The sequence below is a fragment of the Aethina tumida genome, chromosome 6, assembly GCF_024364675.1.
Source record: "Aethina tumida isolate Nest 87 chromosome 6, icAetTumi1.1, whole genome shotgun sequence".
NCBI lineage: Eukaryota > Metazoa > Arthropoda > Insecta > Coleoptera > Nitidulidae > Aethina > Aethina tumida.
The window spans coordinates 11,762,185-11,779,701 of NC_065440.1; the positions used below are offsets into that span (position 1 = coordinate 11,762,185).

At 32.5% G+C, this 17,517-nt stretch overlaps 1 protein-coding gene across 5 annotated transcripts; it reads right to left on the reverse strand.

Annotated features, from left to right (window-relative positions):
* Positions 1 to 1,249: 1,249 nt before the first annotated feature.
* On the reverse strand, positions 1,250 to 15,963 carry LOC109604174 (putative uncharacterized protein DDB_G0277255). Of its 5 annotated transcripts, none has more exons than XM_049969000.1 (12): positions 15,660 to 15,963; positions 14,992 to 15,151; positions 11,810 to 11,923; positions 8,801 to 9,227; positions 8,454 to 8,672; positions 8,091 to 8,309; positions 5,075 to 5,725; positions 4,683 to 5,020; positions 2,831 to 3,236; positions 2,423 to 2,557; positions 2,247 to 2,366; positions 1,250 to 2,192 (listed from the first exon to the last, which is right to left on the reverse strand). In XM_049969000.1, the coding sequence occupies exons 2-12, from the start codon at positions 15,097 to 15,099 to the stop codon at positions 1,915 to 1,917; spliced, it is 3,015 nt and encodes a 1,004-aa protein (XP_049824957.1). In that variant the 5' UTR covers positions 15,100 to 15,151; positions 15,660 to 15,963; the 3' UTR covers positions 1,250 to 1,914. The 5 variants fall into 5 exon arrangements, with proteins under 5 accessions (XP_049824957.1, XP_049824961.1, XP_049824958.1 ...); XM_049969004.1 differs by having other exon boundaries at positions 1,250 to 2,180; positions 15,660 to 15,961; XM_049969001.1 differs by lacking the exon at positions 15,660 to 15,963 and adding an exon at positions 15,508 to 15,653.
* Positions 15,964 to 17,517: the final 1,554 nt, after the last annotated feature.

Genomic DNA, 17,517 nt, shown 5'->3' on the forward strand with positions numbered 1-17,517 from the left:
TTTATTTTTATGTTGATGTCCAAGCACCCCCAATTCAGTTTTGTTTTTATAATAATATTAAAGCACTTTCAGTACTTGCAAGTATTCACAAATTCAATATACGTTTTCTCTAGCCGTATGGAGCACAATTTTCAGCGGAATTAACTAAACAATTGTTGTACCCCGAGGTTCCTTCCAGGGACGCATCGGAACGCGTAAAAGACGGAGGTTCTGGGGCACATTGTGTCGAAACTTTTGGTACGCATTAAAAGTTAGGTGCCCCACATCTTTTACGAATTCAAATCGTACGTTGAAAAGGAACCCCGAGTAATTTTCAAATATTGCACGTCAAATAAAACGGACACAATAGAAAAACGCCGTGTTGAACCAATTTAAAATCGTTTATTTACATTGTCCTCCAGAAGTAGATTTGGGCGTATGTTAATGACAGTGGTGATCCATACCGAAAACGAATTAAATTAATTAATAATAGGTCCTGGTGTGTTGTGTGTAATGTATGCACATAATTTTTTTTTTTTTAGTTTTGCTTTAATAATACAATAATATATTTCGATAAATCTTGTCTCTCATACATCCAATCTCGTTTCTATCATTCCTGCTGTTTGGTGGTCGGGTTCAGCTGTTACGTGTGGCTGTTGTATGACGACTGTTGGTGCTGTTGGAACTGTTGTGAAGCTGCTAAAGACGTTGTTCCTGAAGTCGAAGTTCTTCAGCTGCAATGGAATACCGTTTTGTGATTGTTGCTGTTGTGTTATAGTCTCAGATGTGAGCCAGTGTATGCGAGGCCAACGCTAAAGACCTATATGACGTGCTGGTACTGTTAGGCGATCTGGGGGACTCTAAGGTCCTGACCTCTGACACCTCTGCGCAGGAAATGTGAAGGCCTAATAGCTGCTATTTGTCCTGGTAAAAACAATCACAAAGTACACGTTTAGTTGTAATCATTAATATTGGTTGCAGTCCCCACTGTCTTCGAGATCAGCGACATTGGTGAAGGCAAAAACGTCACAAGTTATCCTGCGATGAAGGCTCAAATGGAGGAGGGAGGCAAATACAATTATAAGGAGGATAAAGTGGTGATCGATGGCAACTTTATTACAAGCAGAGGACCGGGCACCGCTTTCGACTTTGCCCTGGCTATTGTCGATAAACTGTTGGGCAAGGAGGCAGCCTGCAAAACGGCCCAACCCATGTTGTTATCTTATTAATAAATAAATAATCCTGTTATTCTGTAAATAAAACACAAAAATATAATTTCATATCATATATTTAGCTGTTTTATTTATTTCATATAATCAAATGAATAATAATATTAGTTTAATTGATTTTCTTTATTTTTATGTTGATGTCCAAGCACCCCCAATTCAGTTTTGTTTTTATAATAATATTAAAGCACTTTCAGTACTTGCAAGTATTCACAAATTCAATATACGTTTTCTCTAGCCGTATGGAGCATAATTTTCAGCGGAATTAACTAAACAATTGTGGTACCCCGAGGTTCCTTCCAGGGACGCATCGGAACGCGTAAAAGACGGAGGTTCTGGGGCACATTGTGTCGAAACTTTTGGTACGCATTAAAAGTTAGGTGCCCCGCATCTTTTACGAATTCAAATCGTACGTTGTAAAGGAACCCCGAGTAATTTTCAAATATTGCACGTCAAATAAAACGGACACAATAGAAAAACGCCGTGTTGAACCAATTTAAAATCGTTTATTTACATTGTCCTCCAGAAGTAGATTTGGGCGTATGTTAATGACAGTGGTGATCCATACCGAAAACGAATTAAATTAATTAATAATAGGTCCTGGTGTGTTGTGTGTAATGTATGCACATAAATTTTTTTTTTAGTTTTGCTTTAATAATACAATAATATACTTCGATAAATCTTGTCTCTCATACATCCAATCTCTTTTCTAGCACTCCTGCTGTTTGGTGGTCTGGTTCCTAAAGCCCGGCGGGCTCGAAATTGTGTTCGTGTTCAGTTCGCCGCCGCCGAACCAATTCAGACTGCTCTGATTTAAATTGTTCAGCTGTTGCGTGTAGCTGTTATATGACGGCTGTTGGTGCTGATGGAACTGTTGCGTGAAGCTGCTGAAGGCATTGTTCGTGAAGTCGAAGTTCCTCAGCTGCGGCGGAATGCCGTTCTGTGGTTGTTGTTGTTGCTGAATTTGTTGGGAACCTAAAAGTTGACCTTAAAGTTAACGAAAAATTATCGTCGGGTGTTCAAACCGATTTGGGCACGCACCTAATTGTAAATTGGGAGGATAATGTTCTCGCATGGGGGCGACGTTGGAGGCCAACGAAAAGTGGCGGCTCGACGACAGAATTGCCGGGTCCAACACCTTCCAATCTGTATTACTGACACCTACAAGAAAGAAGTTATCACATAGTTACCACAGAAGAGTCCAATCCAACACTTACTGTTTTTGTGTGGATTGTGTGACTGTTGAGGCGGCGAGGGCGAACTAAAATTACTGGGCCAGTTCTGTTGTGAATTGGTCTGTGGGACTTGTGAACTGCTCGACGACATACTCAGGAACGGGAAAATTTTACTACCTACAGTCAAATCAATTGATCAATAAATACATTAATGTTACAGGTGTTGAAGGCTTTGCTGAGCTTAAACACACAAGGTGTCCCTAAAATATATGGGTCACACCTTTTATTATTGTACATATTATTTTTTTCAAGCGTTTAAATCTAACAAAACAAATTAACAGTATACGCCCTTTGAAGCTCTCGTATGGGTGAGCAAAAAAACTACTCTTTGCACCGAAACACGCTTGAAAAAAACCTTATTAACCAATAAACAACACATCGAAACAGTACCGAATGAATTCATGTGTGTGTTGGTTGGCTGCACGAAACCGGGCGGCGGCGGCGGCAAATAACTGCTGCCGCCGTTCTGTTGCTGCTGATGCTGTCTCGCCGTCCCGTTCTGTTTCTGTTGCTGCTCGTTCGCCATCATTTCGGCGAACGCCTTCTGCGTCTCCTGTATCGGATCGAAGTCGAGCTCGTCCTCGCGACTGCCGCTGTTGCTCGTCGACGTCGACGATGTGGACGTCGAACCCAGTTTGGTGGGTGTGCTGGTGCCTCCGCCGCCGCCGCCCCCGCCGTACAGCGGGAACTGTGAGGGACTGTGATCGCCGCCGTTCATGTAGTGGTTGCCGAGGCCGGTCAGACCGTTCTGTTGCGGGAACACGGACATGGAGCCGCCGCTTCCTCCTCCAAACAACTGTACAACAATAACAAACAATATTTTAAAAATTCTGTCAAGATGAATTAAAACTTATTTAAAAATATCACAGATTATAAAAATATAGTTTAATAATTTCCTAATTTCTTGTGACTGTTTGATAATTTATAATTTTGGTATTTTACTTACAATTTTAATAAGTTAAAGTCACAATAATATACTTTAATAATGTGAAAATTCAGTGTCAAGGTAAATTAAAACTTGTTACTTTACTTATATTAAAATATCACAGATTTAACATGACAAAACTATAAAAATGTAGTTTAATAATTTAGTAATTTCGTGTGGCAGTTTGTTAATTCATAATTTTGGTAATTTAGTTACAATTCTAAGATGTTAAAGTCACAAAAATATACTTTAACAATGTGAAAATTCAATGTGAAGGTAAATTAGAACTTGTAACTTTACTTACATTAAAATATCACAGATTTAACATGACAAAACTATAAAAATGCAGTTTAATAATTAAGTAATTTCTTGTGGCAGTTTGTTAATTCATAATTTTGGTAATTTAGTTACAATTCTAAGATGTTAAAGTCACAAAAATATACTTTAACAATGTGAAAATTCAGTATCAAGGTAAATTAAAACTTGTTACTTTACTTATATTAAAATATCATAGATTTATCATGACATAACTGTAAAAATACAGTTTAATAATTTAGTAATTTCTTGTGGCAGTTTGTTAATTCATAATTTTGGTAATTTAGTTACAATTTTAAGATGTTAATGTCACAAAAATATACTTTAACAATGTGAAAATTCAGTGTCAAGGTAAATTAAAACTTGTTACTTTACTTATATTAAAATATCACAGATTTAACATGACAAAACTATAAAAATGCAGTTTAATAATTTAGTAATTTCTTGTGGCAGTTTGTTAATTCATGATTTTGGTAATTTAGTTACAATTTTAAAATGTTAAAGTCACAAAAATATACTTTAATAATGTGAAAATTCAGTGTCAAGGTAAATTAAAACTTGTTACTTTACTTACATTAAAATATCACAATATGACAAAACTGTAAAAATACAGTTTAATAATTTAGTATTTTCTTGTAGCAGTTTGTTAATTCATAATTTTGGTAATTTAGTTACAATTCTAACATGTTAAAGTCACAAAAATATACTTTAACAATGTGAAAATTCAGTGTCAAGGTAAATTAAAACTTGTTACTTTACTTATATTAAAATATCATAGATTTATCATGACAAAACTATAAAAATACAGTTTAATTTATATAGTACTTTCTTGTGACATTTCATAATTTATAATTTTGGTAGTTTAGTTACAATTTTAATATGTTAAAGCTACTTTAATAATATAAAAATTCAATGCCAAGATGAATTAAAACTACTTCTTTTAACATATTAAAAAAAAATTATAGTTTAATAATTTAACTTAACATAAAAAATGGGGTTTACCTTGTTGCCGAAATTCATGTTAAACAGCTGTTCCTCCAGCTGCTTCTGTTGCAGATAGATCAACCTCTCAGTCTGGTTCAGATACGAGTGTGGCTGATGGTGGTGGCTATTGTGGTGATGGTGGTTCGTCAGCCCGTTCTGCTGTTGCTGTTGCTTGTTATTGTGGAAGTCCATAAAGAACTTGGACATCGGATTGTCCAAGCCGTTGTGGCCGTTGTGGACCGCGGCCTGCGGCGAATGGGGCGCGTTCGACTGCGAGGTGGGCGGCACGCCGAATCCGTTCGGCACCGTCGTTTTATTCAGCATGTCCAGGATCGCGTCGTTGTACAGACCTATGTCTAAAAATTAACCGTTAATTATTAATTGTGATTAATATTAATGGTGTAATATACCTTTGCCGAAACCATTGTGCATTAGAGGCGTAACACCAAACCCATCATCATCGTCCCGATCAATATCCACCGCACTGGGCGCCGTCGACGAACCGGTGCGCCGATGCAACGGTTGCCTGTTGAGCCCGAACGCCGCCACCCAGTCCTCGGACGTATTAATATTGGGCAGCACGTCCGTCAGTATCGATTCGTGCGGGTGGTGGTGGACGTGGTGGTGATGGTGGTGGTGTACGTTGTGACTCATAGTCGATCGTTCGTCGTCGGCGTCGTCGTCGCCACCGCTCGCCGTAGCCGTCGTGTCGCCGTCGTCGCTTGTCGACCGGTCCCGGTCGCCGATCGCGTTCGGCATACGGTGGTGGAGGCGTGCGAACGTGTTGCCCGACGAGAAGAAGCTGGTGTTGTCGTCGTCGTCGAACTGTCGCGACACGGCCGACAGCGGTCGCGGTTGTTGCTGTCGCTGGTGGTGAGGTGGCGTTGTTGGCCGGTCGATTGACGACGACCCCGTGGTACCGCTGTTGTTGCTGCTGCTGCTGCTGCCGCCGCCGCCGACGACGGCGATGTCGATCGATTCCGGACTGACTGACCGGTCTGACGGGTCGTGCGTCGGCGACGACGACACGTTTGAGTTTGTGTCCTCGGCAAACACAGCGACTGAAAAGGGACAACTATAATATAAACAAAAAAATCTATTATTAACTACGAACAAACAAAACACCAAAACCACCAGTCGAAGCCTACTGAAATTAATACACTTTTTGAAACATTACTGGCTTGTTGTGTCTTTGTATGTGACCAAATAGAGAAAAACTGTCTCTGGATGATTAAGACAGTTTGTACCTTACAGCTAAAGACAACCAATTTGGGACGCACCCTGTACATCATTAGTTTCATCAATAAATCACTTTATATTATAATGAAAGTAGAACCTTTCTCTTACTTTTATTTTAATTTTAGGCAATATTTACCAAAATTCATCCATTTTTATCAAATTAATAATTAGTTCCAACAACAAACAACTTCATTTTAATAAAATACACATCTTTATCCAGTGTTTCAAGCTCTAGTAGATAAAAAATGAATATTATGTAATACAAAGGACAAAAAGCTATTTTGAAAGCTGCCAAATTTCTGTAATTTTCATTAATTAACTGTCTAAACTAATGAAAACTAATTTCTTAATTAAAATTCTCTTTAAATTCATTATGAATGACAAATTTTTGAAATTAACAAGTAAAATTGAAGTGAATATGATGAATATTTGGGGGCAATACAGTTACAGGCATTCTAAAGGAGTTGTTAACAATTTTTGGAGAAAATAGAAGCATCTCTGTTACTATAAAACTAAGAAATTTCATGCAATATTCGATTTTTAGTTATTTTCGTCAATTTTTTCAACGACAAATAATTCCAATATCGAGTTTAACATTAATAATCGATAGTTTATTCAATTGCAAACATTTCAAGCCCTATAAATCCAAAGTTAGATAAAAAATGAACAAATTATGATAGAGCGAAGAAGTTAGTTTATAATTCTACTAAATTTTCATATTTTTCACTTATTTGAACAGCAAAAACCACAGAAAATAGTTAATTTAAATGCCCTGTAATTTAAACAGTATGAGTAGATCTTTCTGAGGTAAGTTCTTCCTAAAAAACAAATTGCCTGTATTAAAATAACAAGTAAAATTGAAATGCGTATTTTAGATGGTATTTACAGTTGTCCAGGGAAAATACAAATGTCCTAATTACGTCAAAAAGATCAACTCATTAATACAAAACTACAACTTAATTGGTGGGCACGAATTTCAATTAATTCTCGTTCATTCTAAGACATATTCAGCCCAAAATTCAATTTCTATGTCTAAATTCAATGTATTTTCCCTTCACTCATTTATTAAATTAATTCTCGTTAATTCCAAGACATTTCATACCATAAAATACAATTTCTATGTATAGATTTAATGTATTTTCCCTTCACTAGTTTGGTTTTCTCCTCAGAAAACGATGAACAAGGAGAGAGGTTCCACCAAGACTTGACTAAAATGAAAAGAAGATATCAATCAAAGCTTCAATAACCATTGCTGGTACTTTATACTCGAAGATACAACTGACAAAGAAAGTAAAAGTTCAAAACGAAGCTCTTTACACAGTTCAGATGGGTCAAACAAAGATTTAGCAGTAAATTCAAGTTCTTTCTGTAGTAACAGTTTTACTTTTTAATCCAATTTTAGTCTGGGAATACTTGAACTCTTGATAATTAAGTAAAATATCGATTTAACATGGTTAACTTTAGATATTCAATTGATTTTTTGTTGAACACATTACTAAAATGAAGCAAAATTTCTAAAAATCGTTAATAATTCCATGGAATTTGAACTTTAATCAGCTGAAACTATTTTCTAGACATTATATACACTAAAAGCGATAACCAAAGTGGATAGAAATAGCTTCAGGAACCAACAAATGTGTTTTTTTCTTCAGTCTTTTGGTTTTTTTCCCCAAAGCGATGAACAAGGTGAAGGTTCTACTGAAACATCTAGAATTTGAAGTTTCAATGATGAGCAAATGATAGCTAACTGTTACTGGTGTCTGGTTCCAAAAGATTCAATCATTCAATGGTTCCAACGTAGATATTTAACAGTTAATCATATTTTTTTTATCCAATTTTGAACTGCTTGATATGTTGTAATTGAGCAAACAGTAGTTTTAAACTTCAGATATATCAAATATCTGAAAGAAATTTTACTTAAATGACGAAATTGCCTAAAAATCTTCAAAAACTTCAACAGCTGTCCCTCAGCTAGTTTTTATACATTCGAAATCTTCATAAAAAATGTAACAAAAGGATTCTAAAACTGTAACCTGTAAACTACCTTCTTTATATATAAAACTAACATATTATTCTTAAAATAAAGTGTTATAAATCACAGGCCACTTAAAAAGGGGCAAAAATACTAACACGCCAACCACCAACCCCCGAGTAACCCCCAAGCAAGCTTCACAGAAACAAACGTACCGTCCGCCTTGCCACCCGTCCTGCCGTCCGTCTTGCCGTCGGAACCGCCCTTTCCACCCCTGTCCTTGCCCTGCTTCTCGCTGGCCGACTTCGTCTTCGACTTTTTCGCCTTCTCCTTCTCCTTTTTGGTCGTCGGCTCTTTGTCGACGTTCAGCTGGGGCCAGCCGTCTTTGGTCGCGCCCCCGTTACCGTTCGCGCCACCCTCTTTCCCACCACACCCTACAAACATCAAAACAATGCATGGTACAAGTACTACTAATTTTATTGTGTAACTAGAGCATTTCATTAAATAAGAAAATACTGCTTTGTGAACTGGTTACTTTCTGGCGAACAGGTTAAATGCTTTCAGACGCAATAACACACCTTTGCCGCTGTTTGCCGGCGGCGTTTGGTGAGTGGGCGGCGCCGACGCGACCGTCGTCATCGCCGTCGTCGTCGTCGTCGTTGCGGCCGGCGTCGTCGCACTGCTGTTGTTGTTGTTGTTGTTGGTACGTGCGACCAGCGCGTCATGCAATTTCCGCTCGTACTCCTGATGCTTGCCCGCGTGCATCTGTTCTTTAGTAAAGCTGGCCTCTGGGTCACCTGTAAACGATTAACCAAATTATTAGACGTTCAACATCAACCCCTTCGAGTCCTTGGCCGCCTATTCAGGTTCACGTTGCCATTTAACGTTTAACAAAGTAAACAGGGAGAAGTAAGTGGAGCCTTACCAAAGTCGTGGAGATACATGCAGTCCGGCTTCGGACAGGGCTGGTTCTTCATGAAGTGAGAGCAGTACTTGGTCGTGCCCAGACTGGATTTGATCTGTCGTCCGTCGATCGTGATGTTGTTGACGCTCTGTATCGCCCTCAGGGCGTCGTCCGACTTCATGTATGTGACGTAGGCGCTGGCGCTGGGACCCTGCGAGCCGGCGTACGACGTCGACTGGTTTATGACCACCTTGTGTATTTTGCCGAACTTGCCGAAGTACTCGTGACGACGTAGCGTTTCGGCGTCGGCCAGCCGGACCGGCAGCCCAACGACGAAGACCAGATTGCGTTGGACGACGCGCACGCTGGCCAGATGCTTCCTGCTCTCGCTCAGCTTCGCCTTGCGCTGCTGGTCGCGCTGCCTCTTCTCCGCCTTCAGTTTGGCCACCTGAATAAATCGTTTCGTATATTTATATGTTGATTATTTTACTTTGGGAAGCTTGAAACTACACATATCAATTCTCTGTTGGTGTGTTAATGATTGAAAATTCATTTTGTTAACATTCCGCAATTTTGAAATTAAGGGACAATGTGATAAGGAACCTTAAAGCATCCCCTACAATTAATAATATGAAAAAAGTAAATATTTTTACCAGTTCAAATGGGTTATAGTGTACTTTTAGTGGTTTAATTGGGTTTCAGTAACAATAATTATATATTTGATTTATTAAACCCCAAATTACAATAAATTTTATATTAATTAAAATATTGGGGAAAATATTGTGCCTGTCACAATCCACTATGAAATTTTAATATATATTTGATAAGGAACTTAAAAAAATCACCCAAAATTAATAATAAAATCAACCAATAAGTATTTTTATCACTTTTAATTGGGTTACTGCCTGCAACAATAATTAAAAATTTGATTCATTAACTCAAAATTTGTGTCACAATTTTGTGAATTAATATATGTAAATTACAATAAATTCCATATTAATTAAAATATTGGGGGAAAATTGTACTATGAAATTTTAATAAGTATTTGATAAAGAACCTTAAAACATCTCCCAAAATAATAATAACATAAAAAAGTAATTTTACCAGTTTAATTGAATTACAGTAATAATAATTAAAAATTTGATTTATTAATTAACCCCCAATTTGTCTCACAATATTGTTAATTGTGAAAATTATAATAAATTACACATTAATTAAAATATTGGGGAAAAATTGTGTCTGTTACAATCTACCATGAAAATTTAATAAATATTTGATAAAGAATCTTGAAACATCACCTAAAATTAATTATAATATTAAAAAGTAAGTACTTTCACCAGTTCAATTGGATTATAGTAACAACAATTAAAAATTTGATATATTAATTAACCCCCAATTTGTCTCACAATATTGTTAATTGTGTAAATTACAATAAATTACGCATTAATGAAAATATTAGGGAAAAATTGTGTCTGTCAAAATATACCATGAAATTTTAATAAATATTTGATAAAGAACCTTTAAACATCCCCCCCCCAAAATTAATAATAACATAAAGAAGTAACTACTTTTACCAGTTTATCAATTAACCCCCAATTTGTCTCACAATACTTTTAATTGTGTAAATTACAAAAAACTTAACATTAATTAAAATATTGGAGGGAAAATTGTGCCTGTCACAATCTAGTATGAAATTTTAATAAATATTTGATAAAGAACCTTAAAATATTCCCCAAAAATAATGATAAAATCAAAAAAGAAAGTACTTTTACCAGTTTAATTGGGTTACAGAAACAATAATACCAAAATTTGATTTATTAATTCCCAATTTGTATTACAATAGTTTTAATTGTGTAAATTATAAAAAAATTCATACTAATTAAAATATTGGGGAAAAAATTGTGCCTGTCACAATCCACTATGAAATTTTCATAAATATTTGATAAGGAACCTTAAAACATTCCCCAAAATTAATGATAAAATCAAAAAAGTAAGTACTTTTATCAATTTAGTTGGGTTACAGAAACAATAATTAAACATTTGATTTATTAATTCCCAATTTGTCTCACAGTACTTTTAATTGTGTAAATTATAAAAAATTTTATATTAATTAAAATATTGGGGAGAAAATTGTGCCTGTCACAATCTACTATGAAATTTTAATAAATATATGATAAGGAACCTTAAAATATTACCCAAAATTAATGATAAAATCAAAAAAGTAAGTACTTTTACCAATTTAGCTGGGCTACAGAAACAATAATTAAAAATTTGATGTATTAATGCCCAATTTGTCTTAAAATACTTTTAATTGTGTAAATTATAAAAAATTTGATATTAATTAAAATATTGGAGAAAATCTATCATGAAATTTTAATAAATATTACCTTAAAACATCTCCCAAAATTAAGAATAATATAAAAAAAATAATTAAAAATTTGATTTGTTAACCTCCAATTTGTCTGACAATAAAAATTTATAATAAATTTCATAAGAATTTTAATATTGGGAGGAAATAAAATATGGTTGTCTAAATCTATCATGTGATAAAAAACTTAAAACACATGCAAAAATTAGAAATAAATCAAAAAGAAATAAACACTCATGTAACAATTAAAAATATGATTTGTTATCCTTCACTTTATCTCACAATATTGTAAATCGTGCAAATTATAATATAAATTTCATAATAATTTAAATATTGCGGAATAATAAAATGCCTGTCACAACTTCGTTTAACTTTCTAATTGCAATCATTCAAATTAATTTGCTAAAAGAGGTAATTTAGCACTAAGCCAAGTGAGTGAGTTAAAATTTCAATTCCAGTACTAAAAATTCATGTAAATTACAAATAAATTTTATCTAATTATTATAATCAACTAATTGTGTTTTATAAATGGTTTCATTATCATGAAAAAATAACTAGAAATTAATCACAGTTTTAAAATAACAAAGCACATTCACTGTCGACGTAAATTCCAGACTAAAAATTTCCCCAACACACACACACAAATGTTTATATATACTGACCTGTTCTTGAGACAACGGTATAAAATCGGCCGGATTCTCCGAATAGGCCTTACGACAAGCCGGACACAGTCCGTTGCCGTCCGTTCGAATCCTATGCCAGCAGAAACGACATATCTGCAATTAATGCACACAACATAAATATCTATTTGCGATAAAAAACAAAGCTTTCACAACTACTTATGTTAATTAATTCAAATGCATTTCAACAGACGTCGTGTAAAATTTTAAGTGTTGTCGATTGGAAATTGGGTTAAAAACTTGTGTTAAAATAATAACAAATAAATTAATATAAACCGTAAAACTTTTACAAAAGTTGAGAACATAATTAATTGAGAAATCTTCTTGTTGATATTATTTTGTGTAAATAAACCGATTAAAAATTGAATGTTAAGCATTATTTAAAAAATTAATGTAAAAAACTTATGACTAAAACTAATTGTTGACGTCACATTAACACATCAAAAGTGAGATTTATTTATGTAGTTCACGGAAACAGTTAATATATCAAGTAATCTACAAATGAGAAAAACAATTGAAACATGTTAATGTTACAACTTTATTTACTAGTCAATTTGAAAATGCCACTTGTTTATACTAAAAAATTAAATAACAGAAAACTGACAAGGTTTATAAATTGATATAAACTTTTTTAATTTAGAAATTTCACTTCTATGTTATTCAAGAAGCAACACAACTAAAGACTGACAAATTTATAAATAACTATGATCTTCAATGTCTATGTGTTTCATTCTCATAACATAAACATATTTAAAGTTGGATTTTAAGCACTAATTAATTATGGAAACAAAAAAAAAGCTGTCAAGAATGGGTGTTTTTCGGTGGAATAAACACATCAAATTAGAGATGAGTTTATGTATTTTAGAGAAAGTAAAGAGTTTAACATATGAACAGATTAACAAATTTATAAAGAAATATGTTCTTCAAAGTATATTTGTTTCATTCTACTTAAAATATACATATTTAAAGCTTTGATTTTAAGCATTAATATTTAATTATGGAAACAATAAAACTGGAAAGAATGGTTGTCTTTATAGTGGAATAAACACATCAAATATGAGATCAGTTTATAAAATTTAAGGAAATTAAAGAGTTTAACAAGTGGAAACTAACAAATTTATAAATAGTTATGGCGTTCATAGCCTATTTGTTTCATTCTATATAAAATAAACATATTTAAAGCTGAATTTTTAGCATATTTAATTACAGAAACAAGAAAAACTGACAAGAATGGTGTCTTTATATTGAAATAACTACATCAAATTTGAAATCAATTTAGATAAATAAAGAAATTAAAGAGTTTATCAGATGAAATTTAATAAATTTATAAAGAATTATGATCTTCAAAAACTATTTGCTTCATTCTACATAAAATAAACCTATACAAAGCTGGATTTTTAGCATTAATTAATATTTAATTATAGAATTAAAAAAAAACTGTCAAGATTGGTTGTCTTTACAATGAAATAAACACATCAAATCGCAGTTCTGTTTAGGTATTTTAAAGAAATTAAAGAGTTTATCAGATGAAATTTAACATATTTATAAATAATTATAGATCCCAAAAGTTATTTGTTACATTCTACATAAAATAAAGATATTTAAAGGTGGATTTTTAGCATCAATTAATATTTAATTATAGAAATAAACTGGCAAGAATGGTGGTTGTCTTTACAGTGAAATAAACGCATCAAACCATAAATCAGTTAAGATATTTTAAAGAAATTAAAGAGTTTATCAGGTGAAAATAAACAAATTTATAAAGAATTCTGGTCTTCAAAGACTATTTGTTTCATTCTACATAAAATAAATATATTTAAAGCTGGATTTTAAGCATTAATTAATATTCAATTATGGAAACAAAAAAACTGACAAGAATGGTTGTCTTTACAGTGAAATAAACACATCAAACCAGAGTTCAGTTTAGGTATTTTAAAGAAATTAAAGAGTTTATCAGTTGAAATTTAACAAATGTATAAATAATTATAGTCTCTAAAAGTTATTTGTTACATTCTACATAAAATAAGCATATTTAAAGGTGGATTTTTAGCATCAATTAATATTTAATTATAGAAATAAAAAAACTGGCAAGAATGGTGTCTTTACAGTGGATTAAATAAATCAAAGATCAGTGTATGTATTTTAAATAAGATGAAAAGTAACAAATTTATAAATAATTATAGACTTTAAAGTCTATTTATTTCAGTCTATATAAAATAAACAAATTTAAAGCCGACTTAAGCATTAATTAATATTTAATTATGGAAACAAAAAAAACTGACAGGAATGGTTGTTTTTATTGTAAAATAAACATATCAAACCAAAGATCAACGTATTTTAAAGAAATTAAAGAGTTTAACAGGTGAAAATTAACATAGACTCTTCAAAGCCCATTTGTGTCATCCTACAGAAAATAAACATATTTAAAGTTGAATTTAAACACGTTAATCAACAGATTGGATTGAATAAATAATTAAAAACTCAGGTAATATTACATCCTAATGCTGTAGAGTCAATTATAACTTAATTTACTTCAACTTACTTTGTAATGAAACTAAATTATAATTAAATAAATAAAAAGTTGACACACTTGTTAAATAAGAAAAGTTTTAAACTCCTATTTACTTAAAATTGTTTTGTTCTTTTGCTTCCAGTGTCTTTATAAATGATGTAAATTCAACCAATCTTGAATTAATGTTTCAGCACTATTGTATATTAATGTGGCAATTAATTTTAATTTGTATTTAACAATGAAACCTCCTTTCAACAATGAACAATTAACATACAAAATGACAAAACAATCAGTTTATTAGTTATTTTAGTACATTTTATTGAGTTCTATTGAAAATTAATAGTGGTGGTGTTAGTTGGGTTAAAAATAGAACCTGGATGTTTTTGACACCTGTTAAAAGTGGCTTAAAAAACGTTTAAAAATAGAATAAATAATTAATCCACATTCCAGCTATAAACTTTTGCATTTCCTCGAACTGTCGCTGAATTACACAAGTCACAAAGCCATTTGAATATGAACCACAGTAACATAACAAAGAGAAAGAAACCTTGAAACTTTTACTCCTGAGGCAAGACTGCACAAAAACAACCACACTTTGAAAGATTCACAACATACTCACTTATCTAGTCCATATGTCTCATCATTTATTTACCTGATATTCACAAGTGCACGGATAGAAATTCAGATCGTCCACCTCAAGCGGTTCCATGCATAGGGGACACTCCTGCTGTTCCTCGCCACTTTGGTTTAACACGGACATTGTTACGATGAACCCCTTCTCGCAACACAACTCAAATCACCTTTCAAATCACCTTAAAAAAAAAAAAGAAAAAGATCAGAATCAGTATTAAATGTGTGCAGTCCGAACAGTAGTATTTGGGTTAATGGTTTCGTCTTTGTTCTCGTACGTCGTGCGTGCACCCGGGTACCGTTACGTGTTTTCAACGAGACCGTTCTGACGTTTTCGGGGGGGCTCTCAAACGTCAAATGTGTCAAACACCGTTCTCCCCATCGACATCTGTCAAAAAACGGTGTCCGTCATGCCACGAACGCGTATCGACGGGGCCCCCGCGACCGAACTCCGACCGGCCGCCGATCCGGGGCGCAATCGGACTTCGGTGGCGCGTTTGTGCGGTTGAAAAGTGCTCGCGTAACAAAACCAACTTACTGGTGGCTGGGTGATCGGGGGGCCTTGTTACGGGGTGCGTCTCACGTCGCCGTACCGCTATTATGTCGCGTCCCGTTCGATTCGGTGCGTCGTGGATGCGTGATTGCGGGTGGTTAATTGTCGTGTCGCGTAACAGTTTCGTATTTACTTACAAAATTTTTCGGATAGACAGTTAGCAATATGGCTGCTGGTGGATTTTTGCGCCGAAGCGATGCGCCGTGGTCGTGCGGAATGGGTTGTTCGGCTGTTAGGCGACGTTCACACCGTTCGGTTGCGGGGCCGCACGCTGGTTTGGGGCGAACGAATTTTATGTTTTATTAATTTTTTTAGCTGCTCGCGGTTTTTGTTGTCGTCAGACAAATTTACTTTTATTTTAATTTAACTGGGACTTTCTCTCAACATAGCTCGAAAACTGCTTGTGCCAAAGTTGACTGTCAAATTTTGTGGACAAATGAACGTTGTTTGTGAGCGAATACGTTTCCGAATTTTGTTTTATTCAATTTTTATTGTTCAAATTTTTTATGTAATAAATAAACTGTCACTTACTCTTATAAATGCACTTGTTAAATAAATTTATGAGGTTTGTTGTTAACTGTCACAAAGTTCCAAACGCATGCGTGGTGCTATTCTATTAACCAATTTTTATTGTGGCGCAAGCGCATGACGAATTTTGTTACTTTCCAATAGTTCCTCGAATAAGACTTGTATAAATGTTCCTTAAGGATTCTTGGAAAGGAAAAACTAAAGACCTGTTAATAAACTATAAGATATGATCAACAATAAAACTTTATGAGCTGACTTTAAAAGGATTTTATTCATTTATAACTTCTTATTTATTAGTATTAATTAATTTATAATTGTTAACAAATTTTTTTGCTTATTTATCTAAACTTACGACAACAATAATGTGTTATTTCATAACAATATTTTTTACAGTTTATCAATTTTAAATTGCATCACAATTGAACAATTTATCAACTATTCTTAAAAAGTTTATTAAACAAATTTTGTTTATGTCATTTTATATAAACATATATAAAATTGTGTTTGATATTAAAATCTTTATTTACAAATGTAAAAAATATTAATACGCAGTTTTTACACTTTGGAATTTTGAATTTAATATTTTCCTCGATTTGTAACAAAATTAAAGACTTCATTTATTATTTTAATTTTCAAAAACTCTTTCTTTATTCATGAAACAACTATATTTATAACTAAAAAATAAGTTATTTATTTTTAAATAAACAACAGAACTAATTATTTTAAATTAAGTAATAAATAAAATGTCTGAAAATTTCAGTTTAAATTTATTATTATATATTAATATATTATTTAATATATAAAAAATTGACATATTTATACAATTTTGAGAGTCTATATTAGTTTATAAATAAATAAACCTACAATCAAATGTATTTATTTACATTTAAAACACATGTAAATATGAATTGTTTATGTAATTTACAAAAAAAATTAAAATATTGTCATTTACTAATGTGTAATTAATGTAAATAATTAATTTCATAAATTAAACTAATCAATTAATCAATATATATGTATTTGTATTGTATCAATATATATATATATATATATATATATATATATATATATATATATATTTTTACTAATGAAGATTAAGGAAGCTTAAAAAAATTGTCTAATTTTTTTAAATATTATCTGTACACATCTAAATTTATCAATTAAGGAGTTTTTCATTTATTAAACACTTTTATGGTTTTTTAAATAAAATAAGTTTATTTTTTTAAATAATTTTATAAAATATATAATAAAAAATATTATAAATAATTACAATAATTATAAAATAAAACAAATTATATCAATATTTATCGGTAAAAAATAGGTAATATATCGAGCCTTAATCACTTAATTAATTTGATTAAAGTAATTAATTAATTTGTGAATGACAATATTTTAATTATTTTTTAAAATACATAAATATTAGTTTGAAAAAATAACTTTAATATATTTTATAAAATCATAAAATAA

Coding starts and splice junctions, on each gene's coding strand:
- LOC109604174 (XM_049969000.1), bottom strand. CDS start 15,099: ATGTCCGTGTTAAACCAAAGTGGCGAGGAACAGCAGGAGTGTCCCCTA. Junction 2,367..2,422: donor ACACAATCCACACAAAAACA/GTAAGTGTTGGA, acceptor TCTTTCTTGTAG/GTGTCAGTAATACAGATTGG. Junction 2,193..2,246: donor TCCTCCCAATTTACAATTAG/GTGCGTGCCCAA, acceptor GTTAACTTTAAG/GTCAACTTTTAGGTTCCCAA.